Source organism: Chiloscyllium plagiosum, chromosome 2, assembly GCF_004010195.1.
Source record: "Chiloscyllium plagiosum isolate BGI_BamShark_2017 chromosome 2, ASM401019v2, whole genome shotgun sequence".
NCBI lineage: Eukaryota > Metazoa > Chordata > Chondrichthyes > Orectolobiformes > Hemiscylliidae > Chiloscyllium > Chiloscyllium plagiosum.
Window position 1 is genome coordinate 14,402,107 of NC_057711.1, and position 20,807 is coordinate 14,422,913.

The 20,807-nt window shown below is 40.2% G+C and overlaps 1 protein-coding gene across 2 annotated transcripts in view; it reads left to right on the plus strand.

Moving 5' to 3' along the window:
* The window catches only part of galnt7 (UDP-N-acetyl-alpha-D-galactosamine: polypeptide N-acetylgalactosaminyltransferase 7), a 160,241-nt gene that overhangs the window by 136,563 nt on the left and 2,871 nt on the right, over positions 1-20,807 (plus strand). For both annotated transcript variants that reach the window (XM_043704437.1, XM_043704430.1), the window contains exons 7-11: positions 3,488-3,605; positions 8,649-8,771; positions 10,907-11,125; positions 12,588-12,686; positions 17,342-17,470. In XM_043704437.1, coding sequence (XP_043560372.1) covers positions 3,488-3,605; positions 8,649-8,771; positions 10,907-11,125; positions 12,588-12,686; positions 17,342-17,470 — 688 coding nt within the window. The remainder of the gene's footprint in view (positions 1-3,487; positions 3,606-8,648; positions 8,772-10,906; positions 11,126-12,587; positions 12,687-17,341; positions 17,471-20,807) is intronic.

Consider the following 20,807-nt stretch of genomic DNA (forward strand, 5'->3'; position numbering starts at 1 on the left):
GTACAAGCTGACATCATCATCCTAGGAAAAAGACTTTCACTGTCTACCCTATCTAATCCTCTGATCATCTTGTATGTCTCTTATCAAATCCCCTCTTCGCCTTCCTCTTTCCAATGAGAGCAGACCCAAGTCTCTCAGCCTTTCCTCATAAGACCTTCCCTCCAGACCAGGCAACATCCTGGTAAATCTCCTCTGCACCTTTTCCAATGCTTCCACATCCTTCCTGTAATGGGGCAAACCAGAACTGTACACAATATTCCCAAGTGTGGCCGCACGAGCGTTTTGTATAGTTACAGCACGATATTGCGGCTCCAGAACTTAATCCCTCTACAAATGAAACCTAACACACTGTATGCCTTCTTAACAGCACTATCAACCTGGGTAGCAACTTTCAGGGATCTATGTACATGGGCTCCAAGATCCCTCTGCACGTCCACACTACTAAGAATCTTTCCATTGACCAAGTACTCTGCCATCCTGTTATTCTTCCCAAATCACCTCACATTTAGCTGCATTGAACTCCATTTTGCCACCTTTCAGCCCAATTCTGCGGTTTATCCAAGTCCCCCTGCAACCTGCAACATTCTTCCAAACTGTCCACTGCTCCACCAACTTTAGTGTCTTCTGCAAATTTACTAATCCATCCACCTATGCCTGCATCTAAATCATTTATAAAAATAACAAACAGCAGTTGTTCCAAATCAGATCCTTGTGGCACACCACCAGTTACCGGACTCCATGCTGAATATTTTCTATCAACCACCACTCGCTGTCTTCTTTCAGAAAGTTAGTTTCTAATCCAAACTGCTAAATCGCTCTCAATTCCATGCCTCTGCATTTTCTACAACAGCCTGCCATGTGGAACCTTATCAAAGGCTTTACTGAAGTCCATTTATACCACGTCAACTGCCCTACCCTCATCAACATGCTTCATCCCCATCTCAAATAAAACTCAGAGGTTTGTGAGACACGACCTGCCCTTGACGAAACCATATTGACTATCTAAAATCAAATTTCTTACTAACAAGGCAACCCTACATCCTCTGCCCATCTTTTCAATAGTACGTATATCACTAGATAATTAATTCCTAGCTCAGATTCCTTGCAGCCATGTCTCTGTGATACACGCAGCATTGTACCCACCAATTCCAATCTGCACTACAAGCTTATTTACCTTGTTTTGTATACTACGTGTATTTAAGTACAGCACCCTTAGTCCTGCATTGACCTGTTCCCTTCTCATAGTTGTCCCCTTACCTGTTGTGTCTGAAGTTAGATTCATGACCCTTTTCCTATTCTTTCTCCTGTTACTTGTTAAGAAAACATTAATAACTTCTCCGAAGCCTTCCTTCATCTGCACCCAATCCTTTCCGTTTTTCTGTAATTTTCCATGCAACTGAGCCCAACACAACCCCCACACATCACTATTTTTACTTCAAAGCCCAGTCCACAGCCCAAGTTGTCCAATTCATCAGGACTCTGATAGCAGCATGCTTTGTAATTTAGCCCCTAGCTGCTCATATTTGCTCAGAATCTCTTGCATTGTTCTACCTATATCATTGGTGCCTGCATGGACCACAACAACTAGATTTTTCTCTTCTTGCACTGAGTTCCTCTGTAGTCCAAATAAGACATCCTGAACCCAGGCACCAGGAAGGCAGCATTGCCTTTGAGACTCTCAATCCTGCCCACAGAACAGTGCCTGTTCCTCTGACTGTACTATTCATTACTACAACTACATTTCTCTTTTCTCCCCTCTCTTGAATGACTCCCTGCACCATGGTGCTATGGTCAGTTTGCTCATCCTTCGTACAACTCCCATTAGTCCCAGTAAGAAAGAATCCCAAAACTGTTAAACTAGCTCAAGGGCTGAGGGTCCTACAGCACTACCTCCTTGAATTCTCTACCTGCTTCCTCATATTCACAATCCCCTGTCCCTGATCACTGACCGAATTCAAGGTAGTTAATTTAAGGGGTGTGACTGCCTCCTAAAACACAATGTTCAGGTAATTCTTCACCCTTCCAAATGTAAAAATTCCAGTCAATGTCCCTGTCCCATTCAGCACAAGTGAAAACCACAATGTTTATGTTAATGTGAATATTTCCAGTTGATCAATTTTTAAGTGTTTGTATGGTACACATTAGAATTTGTTTTTAATTGTGATTTGCAGAGATAAAGAATGTGTAGTCCCTTGGTGGTAATAAATCTGCTGCTTGCTCTCTTTCAAAAAAAGAAGCAAATTCTGCAGGTACATAGCCACTAGAGACCATAAAATAGTTGCCCTTGGCTCATGACAATTACCTAGATCATCACTCCCCTTAAATTGAATAACAATGAAAAGAAAATCGTCTTCCATCTGCTGTCTTAATTCTTTATTTGGATCAAATGAAAATGCTGAATTAAAGTCATGCATCAGAGATGACATTTCGAGTAATTGAAAGCAAACCACAAACTTATGTTCAGATTAGACTATAACAGAAGTCTGAAGATACCACAACTGCAAGTTAGAGGGTGTCAGGGAAGGAAGCAAACAAGTTTTGAATTTCATATTATACATCTGTGTTCTTGAATAGAAAGTAAAGGGGATGTAGTTTGAATGATTAGAATTGGGAGTACAGATGTGGAAAATGTCAACTTTAAATGAAACTGCTCCAGATTTGCAGTCAAATCAAAGTAACCATTCCAAAACAAAGCATGGGCTTGCCTGTTCTTGCACCAGTAGGATGTGTTTGCACCATATTTATAAGTTATAGATCTAACAGGATACACATTTTTCATGGAGGTTGGATTGGTTGGGCTAATCTGAGGAGCCAAGGGGCAAGATAAAGGCAAGGATAATTCTTCCTGTTAACTGGATCACAGATTCTGCATTAGACTTTCACATTACTTTGCTTGTTCACATTTAGACATTTGGGTTATAGTTTTTTATTCTCAGTAAAAGAGCTTGGATAATGATAGCTGAATTTAAAAATTCTCGTACTGACTGAGTTAAGCATGGGAAATGCTAGAAACACTCCAAAGGTTACATTTGAAGTAATAGTTTGCCAGTTTTCCCCACAAACTCTGAGTTACCAGCAATTTCCAATTTATTTGTTTTGTGTCGTTAAGTTGCATTACCTTTTTCTGAGTTTTTTGTTTAGGCATTAATTAAAATCTTCTAAGTGTGTCTATTTGGACTCTTACAAATTTTATTCTCCCTGTGAAAAATGCATCTTATTTTCGTTGCATTTGTTTACATTTAACAATGGTTTCAAAGATTCAAACCAATTAACATCTGTAGTACAGCAGTTTGCTATATCATAATTTAGCAAAGTGACCTGAAACTAACAGATTTCTATTTGGAAAACGGCATTGCAACTTTAAATTGGTTTTACATGGGATTGATTTTAAAAATGTGCACTTCAGAAAAGAATAAATGCCGAAGTATCACTACAACTGTTGGAAATTCTAATTTGCTGTCTATTTATCCAACAATGACTTTGCCAGGTCCCCAGCTATGGCTGGAGGTTTGTTCGCTATTGAACGAGATTACTTCTTTGAACTTGGGCTGTATGACCCTGGCCTTCAAATCTGGGGAGGTGAAAACTTCGAGATATCTTATAAGGTAATGGACAAGAAATATAATAGGTTGTGACAGATTATTCTTAAATTCATAAATTCATTACTCATAATAGGGCACTATTGTCACTGAAATATCATTGTCAGAGGTCTTAAGGCCATGAAACTAGAGGTTTCGGGGCAGAAGTAGTCCATTTGGTCTATTGCGTCTACTTCACCATACAATGAGATCATAGTTGATCTAATAATGCTCAGCTCCACTTTTCTGCTATTTCCCCATAACCATGGTGGTATGTGGCTCAGTGATTAGCAGTGCTGCCTCACAACACCAGGGACATGGGTTCAATTCCAGCCTCGTGTCTGTGTGGAGTTTATGCATTTTCTGTGTGTCTGTGTGGGTTTCCTCCGGGTGCTCCAGTTTCCTTTCTTAGTGCAAAGATGTGCAGGTTAGGTGGATTGGCCGTGTTACATTGCCCATAGTGTCCAGCGATGTGTAGATTAGTTGGATTAGCCATAGGAAATGCAAAATTACTTGGATAGGGTTGGCGGAGAAGTCTGAGAGGGATGCTCTCCGGAGAGTCAGTGTGGACTTAACATAGAACAGCACAGTGCAGTACAGGCCTTTGGCCCTCACTGTTGCGCTGGCTTTTTATCCTACTGTAAGTTCAAACTAATCTACATACCCTCCAATTTACTATCATCCATGTACCTATCCAAGAGTTGCTTAAATGTCCCTAATGTATCTGAATCCACTACCACCGCTGGTAGTGAATTCCTCACATTCACCACTTTGTGTAAAAAAAAAACAACCTGTGACATCTCCCCTGAAACTTCCTCCACTCTCCTTAAAATTATGCCCCCCATGTGATAGCCATTTCTGCCATGGGAGAAAGTCTCTGACTATTCACTCTATCTATGCCTGTCATCACCTTGTACACTAGGGAAAAACAAGGGTTGCAGATGCTGGAAACCAGATTCTAGATTAGAGTGGTGCCTTGATGAAGGACTTTTGCCCGAAACGTCGATTTTCCTGCTCCTTGGATGCTGCCTGAACTGCTGTGCTTTTCCAGCACCACTCTAATCTAGAATCACCTTGTACACCTCTAACAAGTTACCTCTCGGCCTTTTCCTTTCCAATGAGGTAAGCCCTAGCTCCCTTCACCTTTATTTATAAGTCATGCCGTCCAGTCCAGAGAGCATCCTCTGCACCCTATTCAAGCATATCATCCTGTTTCAGGCTGTCTTCACAAACAACAAGATGTCTCTCAGTAGTGAATACTGAATTATTTATTTAGTATAATAATAAGTATTTATTAAGGATCGCCAAATCTCCTCGAACTCCAGGCACAAGTTGTCTGCACTATCTCTGATTGGCCCTACCTCGCTCTCGCCATCCTCTTGCTCCTCCCATAAGTATAGGGCTTATCACACTTTAAGAATTCTGTGAACCTTAGATTCCTTTGCTGTTTTAAAAATATGTCTGTCGACCTGAAATATACTTAATGAGTTATCTCTACAGCCCTCTATAGTAAAGAATTCCACAGATTCACCACCCTCAGATGAGATTCGCCTTCATCTCTGTCTTAAATATGCAAACCTTACTCTGAAATTTTGTCCTGCTTTTGGCTTTAGACTCCTCTTCCAGAGGGAAAACAATCTGTTTCCATCTATGCTGTTAAGCCCCTAAGAATCTTGTATGTTTCATTTACATCACCTTTCATTTTAATAGATTCCAATGAGTTTCAGCCCAACCTACTCAACGTCTCTTCATAAGAAATCCATAACTGGGGTCAACCCAGTGAACCTTGTTTGGACTGTCTCCATTGCACAGTGGAAGACACCAGCAATATACCAGAAATTCAAGAGAGTCTGGATGCAGAAGTGAGTGTAGTAGCCATCACTAAAGAGGTGGTGCTGGAGAAGCTGAAAAGTCTGAAGGCGAATAAGTCAGCCGGACCAGGTGGACTGTACCCCACAGTTCTGAAGGAGATCACAGAGGAGAATGTAGAGGCATTGGTGGTGACCTTTCAGGATTCACTGGAGTCAGGGAAGGATGTAGAGGACTTAAACAGGGTTTTACATTAACCACTTATCAGAAGAGAAGGTTTCAGAAGACTGAAAACTATAGGCCAGTTAATCTGACCTCAGTTGTTGATAAGATTTTAGAACCTGTTATTAAAATAAGATTTTTGAGTACTTGGAAGTGCATGGTAAAGCAGGGCAGAGTCAACACGACTTCGTCAAGAATAGGTAATGCCTGACAAATCCGTTAGACTTCTTTATGGGAGGTAACGAGCAAGTTAGATAAAGGAGAGCCAGTGAACGTGATCGGTTTGGATTTTGAGAAGGCTTTTGACAAGGTATCGCTAAATAAGATGAGTCTGGGCATGGTGATAGGGACAAGCTACTGACATTGGTTGACTGACAGAAAGCAGACTGTAGGGATAAAAGGGTCTTTTTCAAGATGGCGGTGGAGTTTCACAGGGGTCAGTGTCAGTACGACAACTATTCACATTCGACGTTACTGATCTGTGTGAAGGAACTGAAGGCATTGCCACTAAGTTTGCAGATGATACAAAGATAGGTGAAAAGACCGACAATGTTAGGAAATGGAGAGGGTGCAGAAGGACTTCGACAGGTTAGGAGATTGGGCAAAGTGGCAGATTGAATACGGTGTGGGAAAGTGTGAGGCTATGCACTTTGGTAGGAACAACAGAGGCATAGACTACTTTCTAAAACTAGAAAAGCTTTGGGAATCTGAAGTAGAAAGGGACTTGGGAGTCCTAGTTTCGGATTATTTTTAGGTTAACGTGCAGGTTCAGTTAACAGTTAGGAAGACAAATGCAGTGTTACAAGTTGTACTGCTGAGGCTTTATAAGGCTGTGGTCAGACCACATTTGGAATATTGTGATCCAAGATCATTGCTTGCTATTGCATTTTTTCAATCCCATATTAATAGAGTTACAACATCACCTTTTCCTTCCTCCCTGTCCTTCCAAAAAGTCATTCACCCTTGAATACTTAGTTCCTAGCTTTGATCTCCATGGTGCTATATGATCATACTCGAGAACCTTTGTTTGTGCCTTTTAATTCATTTGTTTTGTTCTGAATGCCACATACTTTGAAGTAAGGAAACTTTAATTTATAAACCACCTCAATACTAACGGAGGATAAGGTAACAGTAGATGAATTGAACAGATATTTTGTGTCAGTCTTCACTAGCTATAAATTATTTATTGATAGGAAGGGAGGAACTCACAAAAATTACAATTACCAGGAAAGTAGAAGTGAGTTAAGTTGTTGGAACTGAGAGTTGACATGACTCTAGATGTCGATGGATTTCATCCCAAGGTCTTATAAGTAACCAGTTAAATAGTTGGTGCATTGGTTATAATTTTCCAAACTCATTAGATTTACACAACATTTCTTGAGTTTGGAGAATAGTTAAAACGTATCTCCTTTATTCAAAAAGGTTGGGAGGCAGGAAGCAGTAAACTACGGCTAGTTGTTTTAGCATCTGTCATAGGAAAAATGTTAAAAGCTACTATTAAAGATGTTATGACAGGACATTTGGATCAGACAGAGCCAATTTGATTTTGTCAAAAGGAAATCCTATTTAATTAATTTATTGGAGCTCTTTGAAGAGGTAACATGCTGTAGATACAAACAACCCTGTGGATGCGTTGTATTTAAATTTCCAGAAGGTGTCATATTAAAGGTTATTGTGAAAAATAAAAGCTCATAATGTAGGGGGTAACATAAATTGGCATGAATAGGAGATTGGCTAGCTAACAGGAAGCAGACAGACTAAGTGGTTTTTTTTTCAGACTGGCAGGATGTCATGAGTGGTATGCCACAGGGATTGCTGCTGGCACCTCAGTTCTTTACAGTTTATATAAATTATTTGGATGAAGGGATCAAAGGTATGATAGCTAAATTTGCTGATGACACAAGATAGGTAGAGAAGAAGTGATAAGGAGACTACATAGTGATGTAGATAGGCAAAGATCTGGCAAGTGGAGTGCAATATGAAAAACCGTGGTATTGGCCACTTTGGCAGAAAGAATAAAAAAGCATATTATGTATATGGTGAGAGGTTGCAAAGCGATTCGGGTGTCCAGAAGATTCGTATGTGGGTACAGCAAGTAATCAAGAAAGCTGTGAGAATGTTATGGTTTATTGTGAGGGGAGGTTATTCTGATTCAGTTATACAAAACATTGGTGAGATTGCATCTGGAATACTGTGTACAGTAATGGTCACCATACTTACAGAAGGATGTTAACTCATTGGAAGCAGTTCAGATAAAGCTTACTAGACTACTACCTGAATGAACAACTGCCTTATGAACAAAAGCTGGACAGGCTAGTCCTGCATACTCTGGAGTTTAGAGGAATCAGAAATTGCTTAATTGAAACAAAAAAGTCCAGAGAAGACTTGACTGGATAGATGTTGAAAGGATGTTTCTTCTTGTGGGAGAATCTAAAAGTAGAGGTCATAATTTAACACTAAATGCATGCCCATTGAATTTCATTGCCATTTTTACTCTGTGTTGAGAACCTTTGGAATTTAAATATTTTTAAGGCAGAGGTAGGTATATTCTTGATAATTAAATGGATTTCGGGCAAAAGCCCTTCATCAGGAATAGACATGTCGATTTTCCTGCTCCTTATATTGCCTGACCTGCTGTGCTTTTCCAGCACCACTCTAATCTAGACTTTGGTTTCCAGCATCTGCAGTCCTTGTTTTTACCTAATATTTCAATAATGCTGCAACACCTCTTGGCTTTGGAGGCCTATCTGAACCTCCCTCACCTGCCACACAAACACAAGCTGCAGTGACATCACATGTGTAAGAAAAAGTCAGAGCTTGACTATAAAAGTTTGTATCAGTGTAGTTTTATTGTTGTCCTCAAGAATTTATGAAAAGCTTTACTTGTGTGAATTGCAATCCATTTTGAAACTGTCATCTGGGTGACTTTTTGATTGGTATAATAAATGGGTTAAATTATATTGAATTGTGGAGAAAGTAATTAAAGAATGTTATCCTACTCAAAAATGACTTTTCCTTCTTTATTTTGTATCTCTCTAGATATGGCAGTGTGGAGGCAAGTTGCTGTTTGTACCTTGCTCTCGTGTTGGACATATTTATCGTCTACATGGGTGGGCAGGAAATCCACCGCCTGCTCATGTTGGGTCATCCCCAACATTAAAGGTATGTATCCATCCAATTACTCAACATTAACAATATCTCAAAACAACTTTTGTAAATACTATTAAATGGAAAATTGGTTCTCTCTACCTTGCAGTGTCAAGGATCTCAATACAATTCTCAAGCTTTCTGTGTCTTTCACAAAATTTGAAATTGTCCCCTGCTTGCCACACTCTGGATGACTTTGCTCACAAGTCTGTTTTATGCCACTGTATTGAATGCCTTTTGGAAGTCCACGTACACCACAAGAACAGCATTGCTCTTATCAACAGTCTCTATTACTACTCCAGAATTCTCCAGAAAGTTAGTTAAACATGATTTTCCCTGAACACGTACATGCTCACTTTCCTAATCAACCCACGTTTTTCTGTGACTAATTATCCTGAATTATTCTTTTTTTTATTGCTTGTAGGTTTTATCACCAAAGTTAAATTAGCTGGTCTGTATTTGTTAGGCTGAACTTGTGGAACGTTTTTTGAACAAGGACATATGTTTGCAATTCTCCAAACCTCTGGCACCACCTCAAATCCATGGAAGATTAAAAGATAATTCCCGCTTTATCGTCCTTCAATTTCTTCAGGTACATCTCATCCAGCTTCAAGTACCAAAACCTATCCAACAGTATCTCCTTTTCAATTTTGAGATAGTTTTCTTTCTGTTTCCAAGTCTGGATGTATCTACCTAATTGGTAAAGACAAATTAAAAGTATTCATTTAACACCTCAGCCATGTTTCTTGCCTCAAATTTAAATTCCCATTTTGATCCTGAATCAGCCTTATTCCTCCTTTTGCCACCCTTTTACTGTTGTTGCTCTCATAGAGGACTTTGGGATTTCCCTTTATAATGGCTGGCTGTTTTTATTTTTGCCATAATCCTACTTTGCTTCACATATTTTTTTTTTCACCCCACCCCTAGAACCTTCTGTATTTTGTTTGGTTCTTGAATGTATTTACTACCTAACATCTGCCACAGCATGCTTTTTCTTTCATTTTTATCACATATACCATTTGGAGTGTTTTGGATTTGTTTGTCCTACCTTGCCTCCTTCAGCAAATGTACCTGGATTGCCTGAACCATCTCCTCTTTGCAAGTAGCTCATGTTTCACCTGCTATTCTTCCTGCTAGCCTTTGGTTCCTGTCTGTCTAGTCCAATTTCGTTCTTGTACCATTAAAGTCAGCTGTCGGCCAGTGAATTATTCTTGACCAACGTCGCTTTCCATTCTGTTAAACTGATCACTGTCCTCCAAATAATTCGCCATTGTCACTTGATCTACTTGGCCCTCCTCATTCCCAAGTACAAGGTCTAGCAGTCTCCTTTCTTGTTTGACTGGACACATTCTCCTGAAAAACAAATTCTCCTGAACTAGTTTATGCCTTACACTGCCACAGTCCCAGTCTACGTTATGGTAATTAAAGACACCTATTATAACTACAATGTTTACACCTCTGTATAATGTTCTTGTAAGTTTGTTCATCTTCCATTAAGTACTTGGTGAATCTCTGGTGCTTCCTTTTGGAATTATGTAAAAGTATTGAGTTGAAAGAGCACTCTGCTTCTTGCGTTCTTAAGAGAATGCTAGCTGTTTGTGGCCTATTTGTTGCACTGCATGGTACAAGGAAACATGTTTAATTAAAGATGACCGTCATCTCATAGGTTGGTAATCTGATCATGATCCATTTAACCAATAGTAATGTGAGAAGCAGAGTGCTATTCCAACTCAATATTTTTCCCTATTGATTCCAAAAGGAAGTTCCAGAGATTCACCACCCATATCAAGTACTTGGTGGAAGATGAATAAATTTACAACAAAATTACACTAAAATGTAAACAACAAAGTTATAATGGGTTACTGCAACACCAGGCAGCAATCTTGAAGATTCTTTACAAATAGCCACCAGGCCACGTATAGATAAGTAAAATAAGATGAAGTACTGATTACATGTCAAAATCAGTCTTTCATTCCACATTGTGGATCTGAAAGCAAATGTTAGTTTCACTACATTCTTTGTAAAAAAATTGGAGAACTAGCATTTCAGTTTCCAAAGTTATCTAATGATAGTCTTCATTTTCTGAATATTTTGAACCAAAGTATTTTGGTAGTCCTCTAAATTATTTTATCAACGTTACTATTTTATAGAATTATGTTCGTGTTGTTGAAGTTTGGTGGGATGAATACGCCGAGTACTTTTATGCAAGTCGTCCAGAAACAAAAGCCATGGCTTATGGAGATATATCTGAGCTCAAGAAATTTCGTGAAGAACACAACTGCAAAAGTTTTAAATGGTTTATGGACGAAATAGCTTATGACATTCCAGACAATTACCCACTGCCAGCTAAAAATGTAGAATGGGGAGAGGTAAAATTTCTATTGCGTATTCAACCTAGATTAAATGTTGGAGTTCTATTCTCATTGCAATTATCGAGTAATAATTCCCAAGAACTATCATGAAAAAAAAATCACTGACGTCTGCAACCTAATTGCAACATTGCAGATTTAGTTAATAACTGGTTGCAGCTCTGATTCCGTGTAGAATTTACTATGTTGCTGTACGTTGGCCTTATAAACTAAATCAGATTTAATCTACGAAAACTGTCAGGCCAGGCCACTAACTTTAATGTTTTAATTGGTTCTGACCAAACCTCTTGAAATACGTGAGGCCTGCTGAGATTGGGGCAACAGTTGAGAACAAAGCTTAACTGGCAATAATGTGACCAATGACGATGCAATTTGCTTCAGCCCCCCCCCCTTTGTCTGGCTATTTGTGAAATTGCTGAATAAGCTTGTCACCTTAAGGATCAAGGGAAGGATGGGGTTTGAGAGCACATTCAGCATGGAGAGGAGAGAAACTGTGCTGTGAATTTTTGACCGTGCAACCAGATCTCCATTGAGAACCTGATGCAAGTGAACTTGCATACCTGTTGTAAAGTATGGACCAATAATTAATAAGTTTATCCAAATCCTTAAACATGGGTCAATACTTTGAAGCATCTTTCCTTTTATGAAAATTATGGGTTTAGATGGAGTTAATGGTAGTTGTCTTTTTACCCTAAAATGGGGCATTTCAAGACTAGAGGGTACATTTTTAAGGTGAGAGGCGAAAGAGTTAAAAAAGACATGATGGGCAAACATTTTGCAGAGGGTGATTCATGTGAGCAATGAACTTTATGAGGAAGTGGTGCATGTGGATACAATTACAATAGTTAAAACATTTAGATAAGTACATGAATAGGAAAGGTTGGAAGGGATATGGGCCAGGAGCAGGCAGATAAAACTAGTTTAATTTGGGAATATGTTCGGCATGTTGACAGGCACATTCTGCCACATGAGAGAAAATATATCAAGTGTTATTGTGGATTATTTTTGTTGCTGTATTTAAGACAGAGTTAGATAGGTTCTTGATTAGTAAGGCAATCAATGGTCATGGGGAGAAGACATGAGAATGTGATTGAGAAATACATCAGCCCTGATTGAATGGCAAAGCAGACTCAATGGGCTGAATGGCCTTATTCTGCTCCTTTTTATGGTTTTTTTCTTCTCTGTTGCCAAGCTGCTGTAGTCACTGGTCGTCATGGTGGTGAACCATAGGCAGTGTCATCATTTTCCTCCATCGTCAGCTCATGGCTCCCAGGTTTGATAATCAATGTCTCTACCCTTCATATTACACCTTCTTGCAAGCATCCTGAAGTGTAGTTTTGGGCATCTTACCTGTTGTCCTACTCCAACTACCTTACATAATACAAGGTAATAATTCTAGGGAGTTCCATAATTGCATGCACTCTAGTACCTAGTTTATGAACCTTGCACCTTTTGCCTTTAGATCAGAGGATATGAATCCGATTATTGCATTGACAGCATGGGCCATACCAATGGTGGGTTTGTCGAGCTGGGACCTTGCCACAGAATGGGAGGGAATCAGGTAACTATGCCAACTTCAAAATGACAAGTAAGAGTATGAGTTTCAAGTAACAATTGATTTATACATTACGAAGCAAAATACCTATAAATTTAGTGAAAAACAAGTCAGAGATGGTAACTTTGATATTTGCCTTTGCTTGAAATTTAGTGAGCCAAATTGTTGAATGACTGCATGAGAAACACTTGTTAATGAAGAAGATGATTTTCAGAGTTTAGGGTTAATTAAAGGCAGGGGCATATGAGTCAGTAAGACTTTGTTCAAATGGCAGGGTAATGTAATGACCCATTCTAACACAGGGTCACTGGACTTGAAACGTTAACTCTCTTATTCTAAGTGTATGCTGTCAAACCTGCTGAATTTCTCCAGCATTTTGTTTTTGTCATGGGATAGTATGTACATAACTGGAGTGGTGATCCAGTACCTTTTTATTAATGATCTGGAGGCACAAATTTGAATCTGTCAATGGGGTTTTCATCAATAAATATCAAATAATAAAGCCAGTAACAGTAATATGCCCACTAATCAGGGTGTTCTAGCTAGGTGGATAAAGAACTGGATGAGCAACAGGAGACAGAGAGTAGTAGTTGAAGGGAGTTCTTCAAATGAAGAAAGGTAACCAGTGGTGGTCCACAGGGATCAGTGCTGGGCCCACTGCTGTTTGTGATAGACAGACATAAATGATCTGGAAGAGGACATTGGTGGTCTGATCAGTAAGTTTGCAGATGACATGAAGATTGGTGGAGTAGCAGAAAGCATAGGGGACTGTCAAAGAATACAGGAGAATATAGAGAGACTGGAGAGTTGGGCGGAAAAGTGGCAGATGGAGTTCAATCCAGGCAAATGTGGGGTGGTGCATTTTGGAAGGTCTAATTCTAGAGTGAACTGTACTGTAAATGGAAGAGCCTTGGGAAAAGTTGATGAGCAGAGAGATCTGGGAGTTCAGATCCATTGTACCCTGAAGATTGCTGCACCAGTGGCTAAAGTGGTCAAGAAGGCATATGTTATGCTTGCCTTCATCGGACAGGGTATTGAGAATAAGAGCTGACAGGTCATGTTAAAATTGTACAAGACTTCGGTTCGGCTGCATTTAGAATACTGTGTACAGTTCTGGTCGCCACATTACCAAAAGGCTGTGGACGCTTTGGAGAAGGTGCAGAAAAAGTTTACGAGGATGTTGCCTGGTATGGAAGGTGCTAGCTATGAAGAGAGGTTGAGTAGGCTAGGATTTTGCGGAGTGGACTCGATGGGCCGAATGGCCTTACTTCCGCTCCTATGTCTATGTCTTATGGATTGTTTTCTTTAGGAAAAAGGGGATTGAGGGGGAACCTGATTGAGGTTCCCCCTTCATGAAATCATGAAGGGTAAAGACAGGATGGATAGGGATAAGCTTTTTCCGAGAGTGAGGGATTCAATAACAAGAGGTCACGCGTTCAAGATGATAGGTAAAACCTTTAAGGGGGATGCATGCAGAAAGTACTTTACACAGAGGGTAATGGGTGCCTGGAACACGTTGCCAGCAGAGGAAGTAGAGGTAGGCAATGTAGATTCATTTAAGGTGCGTCTGGACAGATGCATGAGTAGGTGGGGAGCAGAGGGATACAGATGCTTAGGAATTGGGTGATTTTTGGATCTGGATGGGCTTGGAGGGCTGAAGGGCCTGTTCCTGGGCTGTAAATGTTCTTTGTTCTTTGTTTTGTTCTTAATCATTACATCGTTCTAAATTCAACTGGTTTGCCATTGTCCTTTTTATGGGAGGAATTATGCTACCCCTATCCAGTCTGACTGAATTGAGACAGGGACGGCACGGTGGCTCAGTGGTTAGCACCACTGCCTCACAGTTCCAGGGACCTGGGTTCATTTCCACCCTTGGGTGACTGTCTGTGTGGAGTTTGCACATTGTCTGCGTGGGTTTCCTCCAGGTGCTCCAGTTTCCTCCCACAGTCCAAAGATGTGTAGCTTAAGTGAATTGGCCATGCTAAATTGCCAATAGTGTTCAGGGAAGTGTAGGTTAGGTGCATTAGAACAAAGAACAAAGAAACTTTACAGCCCAGGAACAGGACCTTCGGCCCTCCAAGCCTGAGCCGATCCAAATGTACTGTCTAAACCTGTCTGTCAATTCCTAAGCATTTGCATCCCTCTGCTCCCCACCTACTCATGCATCTGTCCAGACGCATCTTATATGAATCTACCGTGCCTGTCTCTACCACCTCTGCTGGCAACGCATTCCAATCACCCACCACTCTGTGTGAAGTACTTGCCACGTGTATCCCCCTTAAACTTTCCACCTCTCACCTTGAAAGCATGACCTCTCGTTATTGAATCCTTCACCCTGGGAAAAAGCTTGTCTCTATCCACCCTGTCTATACCCTTCATGATTTTGTAAACCTCAATCAGGACCCCCCTCAAATTTCCTTTTTTCTAATGAAAATAAACTAACCTACCCAACCTCTCTTCATAGCTAGCACCTCCCATACCAGGCAACATCCTCGTAAACCTTCTGTGCACCCTCTCCAAAGTGCCCACATCCTTTTGGTAATGTGGCGACCAGAACTCTACACAGTATTCTAAATGTGGCCAAACCAATGTCTTGTACAATTTTAACATGACTTGCCAGCTCTTATACTCAATACCCCATCCAGTGAAGGCAAGCATACTATATGCCTTCTGGACCACTCTATCCACCTGTGCAACAACCTTCAGGGTACAACGGACCTGCACTCCCAGATCTCTCTGCCCATCAACTTTTCCCAAGGCTCTTCCATTCATTGTATAATTCGCTCTAGAATTAGACTTGCCTAAATGCATCACTCACATTTGTCTGGATTGGAAGCCAACTGCCACTTTTCCGCCCAACTCTGCAGTCTATCTATATCCTCTTGTATGCTCTGATAGTCCCTTATGCTTTCTGCTACTCCACCAATCTTTGTGTCATCTGCAAACTTGCTGATCATACCAACAGTGCCCTCTTCTAGATCATTTATGTATATTACAAACTGGCCCCAATACTGACCCCTGTCGAACACCACTGGTCACCTTTCTACATTTCGAGAAACTCCCTTCAACTACTACTCTCTGTCTCCTGTTGCTCAACCAGTTCTTTATCCACCTGGCTAGAACACCCTGCACATCATGTGACTTCAGAACACCCTGCACACCATTAGTCAGGGGTAAATATAGAGGAGGGGAATGGTTCTGGGTGGGTTACTGTTCAGAGGGTCAGTGTGGACTTGTTGGGCTGCAGGGCCTGTTTTCACACTCTAGGAATTCTATATATATAATTTTAAAAATCCAGAGACATGTTGCCAACTCTTGTCCTCTGAAATAGCTGAGCAAGCCACTTGGGCAATTAGGAGTTGGCAATAAATGCAAGCCTTGCTGGCGACATCCATATCCTGTGAATGAATTTCTAATAAGCTACTTAAAGCGCACATCTTTTTCTTCTCTTTTTTTCAAAAGAGATGGAAATCACCAACTCATGAATTGTGAAACATTTTCCCATTAACTGAAAAGTTCAATGTGACATTTTTCTCCTTAAGGTTTACTCGCAGAAGAAAGCAACATAATAAATAACAAGGACACTACAAACAAAATAGACATTTAAAGTCACGTCTCTATAACAATTCTAGCTTTATCCCATATTTGTGTGCCATTGGCAAATTATGTAATTCCCTCATACTCACCCTGTTTTCTCATGTACAGAGACACTGTACCCAGTGCAACTGCCCAACCTTTTGTAGATACATACTGTGCTCTTCTAATCCTTTCAGTTCGTATTCCCCCCCACCCCCAACTTTCCCACCCTACCCCTGATTATCTGATACTCTTTTAATCCTACTGTACAAGTTGGGGATATTCTACTCACCCCTCCATCCTGACTAACTACTGTACTGCTAAAGATTTGATGCTGTCAGTTTCTCTCATTGCCAAATGATAATTTCTTGCCTCACTCATTTTCCAGTTATGCCTTCTTTTCATGTCTGTACTACTTGTTACCATCATTATCATCCATTTACTTCCGGCACCCCATCCCGGTATTACCTTTTCCTTTGTTGCAGCTCCTGTCTGAGTACTGTTTTAAAGTGAATCTCTGTGTTGTATGCTGTAAAAGGAAGTAGTTTTGTTAGAATTCCTGTCCATGACTTGAGTGGAATGACACCAAAAGAAAGGAGTTTCTGGTCTATAATCCAAGATGGTAGAACTGCTGACAGGTACACCCTTCTCACCACTGTCCTCCATCAAATCACTGTCAACCTGCAACAAGCATTAGTTGTTTATATCTTCAGTTAGGAGCATCAGAAAGCACCTGTGAAACAGATAACCTGGAGAATGCTAGAAGGCATAGACTCTAACTGGACAGAGATGAATAAAAAAACTAGAACCTTGTATAATGTGGATTGTGGTTCTCCCCTTTATGCGCTGCTTTGAGCCCTGTTCAGAATGTCGTCACACAATTGTTTTGCTATAGATTTGCATTTTCAGTGTTTATGCTTATCTGACCCTTTCAGAATCTCTTTTTGTATATGATTTTATAAGTTTTAAAAATGTTTGAAACCAGGCAACATTCTTGTAGGTATAAAGTTGTTTTGGTTCTGGTGTTACAGTAATGAAAACGAAACAAAAACTTGCTGCTTTACAAAGTAAACATTGTTTTCCAGCTGTTTCGAATCAATGAAGCCAACCAATTGATGCAGTATGACCAGTGCTTGACCAGAGGACCTGATGGCTCAAAGGTTATGATTACACATTGTAACATGAATGTATATAAAGACTGGCAATACTTTAAGGTAAAGATTCTTTTCTCTTTCTACAAGTGAGAAGATTGACGTCATCTAATTACTGTCTTTAAAATTATGAAAGGATTTGACAGTATAAATGTGGAGAACAGTTTTCATTGTATGGACACCAGAACTAAGAAATAATAAATTTTATAAATCTGAAAAGGAATTCAGGAGAATGAGCAGAATATAGAAATTATGATGAAATTTCCATTGTGCTACTGCAGCATAGGTGTTTTCATTACATTTTGAAGTGAAATGTCGTAACCCACTCAGTGAATTTAATAAACATTATATAGCTGCCACAAGGGGTAATTGAGGTGAATAGCATAGATGTATTCAAGGGGAAACTCGAGAAATACATTGGGGAGAAAATAATCAAAGGTTATGCTGATAGCATGAGATTAAGAGTGAATAGAAAGTGGCTCATATGGAGCATAAATGCTTACTTGTATTACTTGGGCTAAACAGTTCATTTTTCCTGTGCTGTACATTCAATGTAATTCTGTACAGTGCAAGCTTAATGTTGCGTTAATATTGATTGTATTTCAAATTATAACCTGTGATTATCTGTAAGTTTCCTTTATAATTTGTACTGTTCTGTTTTTAATATGAAAATAGATAACATTTAATTTCAAAATGCATTAAAAAGTCTTGCACTGCACTATCACAATGGAAAATCTCATCACAAAAGACTGTTACACCTGTTGGTGGTGAGGTGATATGTTCGTTTTATGCAGCATCAGGTGGTAAAGCAGCTGCTCAGAAGGTTGAATCTATACTCATTGGAATTTAGAAGAATGAAAGGTGATCTTATTTCAACTCAAGATTCTGAGGAGTTTTTACCAGTTACATGTTGAAAACATATTTCCCCTTTGGGGCTTCTAGAAAAAGAGGATATTAAAAATAATGAGTCTCCCATTTTGAGATGGATATGAGGCAGAATTTTCTCTGAAGGTTGTTCATCTTTGGAATTTACTCCTCCAATGAGGAGTGAATTATAATGAATTCAGTCGAGAATAAGTTTCTGTAAAGACAAAAAGAACTAGAGAAATTAATAGAACTGAAGGCTGATAAATCTGCAGTGCATCACAGGGTACAATAGGGGATCCATTGGTTACCATCTTCCAAAATTCTGTAAGTTGCTTTTATTGATCAAACATGGAATTTAAAAGCTTGAAGGTTGTGCTGGAACTGTGTAATATAATGATTATTTCCATGAATTTCCACTCAGAGGAAGGGTCACTGGACCCAAAACGTTAAATCTGTTCCCTTTCCACAAATAGTACCAGACCTGAGAAGATTTTCCAGCAATTTCTGTTTTTGTTTTTGATTTCTAGCATCCGCAGTATTTTCACTTTTTTGAAAATATTGATTAAGCCACAGCTACAGTATTGTGTGCAGTTCTGGAATCCACATTATAAGAGGGATGTGATATCACTGGAGGGCGTGCCGAGGCAATTTACCAAACGATTGCCTGGGCTGGAGAGTTTTAATTATGAAGAGACATTGGACAGACTGGGGTTGTTTTCCCAGCAGAGGAGATTGAGGGGACATGATTGAGATGTCCAAAATTATGAGGGGTGTACATAGGAAAACTTTTCTCTTGCTGGACGGATCAGTGACCAGAGGCATACGTTTAAAGTAAGAGGCAGAAAATTTAGAGAAGATGTGAGGATAAATTTTTTTACACCGAGGATGGTGGGAATCTGGAGCTCACTGCCTGTCAGGATGGTTCAAGCAGAAACCCTCATTTCATTTAAGTAGTATTTAGATAGCCTTGTGTGCCTTGGCACCACAAGTGCCTCGGGGCCAAAAGTTGGAAGATCACAAGATATAAGATCAGAATTAGGCCACTCCGTCCATAGAGTCTGCTCTGCCATTCAATCATGGCTGATAGGTTTCACAACCCCATTTTCCTTCCTTCTCTCCGTAGTTCTTGATCATCTTACCAATTGAGGACCTATCTGTCCCTGTCTTAAATACACTCAGTGACTTGGCCTCCACAGCCCTCTGAAGTAATGAGTTCCACAGATTTACCACCTTCTGGCTGACAGAATTTCTCATCCCCCTCAGTTCCAAAGGGTTGTCCCTTCACACTGAGGCTGTGTCCTCGGGTCCTAGTCTTTCCTACTAGTGGGGAGAAAATTCTCAGCAAACAGTCTATCCAGGGAATTCAGTAGAAACCTCTTTGCCTGAAGAATAAACAGAATATAGAAATTATGATGAAATTTTCATTGTGCTACTGCAGCATAGGTGTTTTCATTACATTTTGAAATGAAATGTCATAATCCACTTAGTGAATTTAATAAATATATATAGCTGCCACAAGGAGTAATTGAGGTGAATAGCATAGATGCATTTAAGGGGAAACTCGAGAAACACATCGGGGAGAAAGTTTCAGTGAGGTTTCATCCTTCCCATCCTTTGAAACTCCATCAAGTAAACACCCAAAGTCCTCAACTGCTCACCATACAACAACCCTTCATCCCTGGGATCATTCTTGTAAACTCCTCTAGACCACCTCCAATGCCAGGACCTTCTTCCTTAGATACGGGACCCAAATTGCTCACAATATTCCAAATGTGATCTGACCAGAGCTATAACACAGCCTCCACATTCTCTACTCATGTGTCCTAACACTTTTGAAATGAATGCTACCATTGAATTTGTCTTCCTAACTGAACCTGCATGTTAACATTAAGAGAAGCCTGAATTAGGGCTCCTAAGAGTCTTTGTGCTTCAGATTTAGCAGCGTCTCCTCATTTAGAAAAAAGTCTAAGCCTCTGTTCATGCTACCAAACTCCGCAACCTCATACTTTCCATGTTGTTTTGCAGCTGGTACTTCTTTGCCAACTATCCCAGCCTATCCAAGCCCTTCTGCAACCTCCCCACTTCCTCAACACCACTTGTCTCTCCATCTATCTTTGTGTCATCTACAGCCTTAGCAACAATGCCCTCAGTTCATTCATCCAGATCGTTAGTGTATAATGTGAATAGTTGTGGTCCCAACACCGACCCCTGCAAAGCTCCACTAGTCACCAGCTGCCATTCCTTTATCCCCACTCTGCCTTCTGCCAGTCAGCCAACCCTGTATCCAGTATTGAGAGTGTGTTGCTGGAAAAGCACAGCAGGTCAGGCAGCATCCGAGGAGCAGGAAAATCGACGTTTTGGGCCAGAGCCCTTCATCAGGAAATCCTCCTCCTCAGATGCTGTCTGACCTGCTGTGTTTTCCAGCAACACACTCAACTCTGAACTCCAGCATCTGCAGACCTCACTGTCTCACAACCCTGTATCCATGCCAGTATCTTTCTTTTTAACACCATGGGCTCTTATTTAGCAGCGT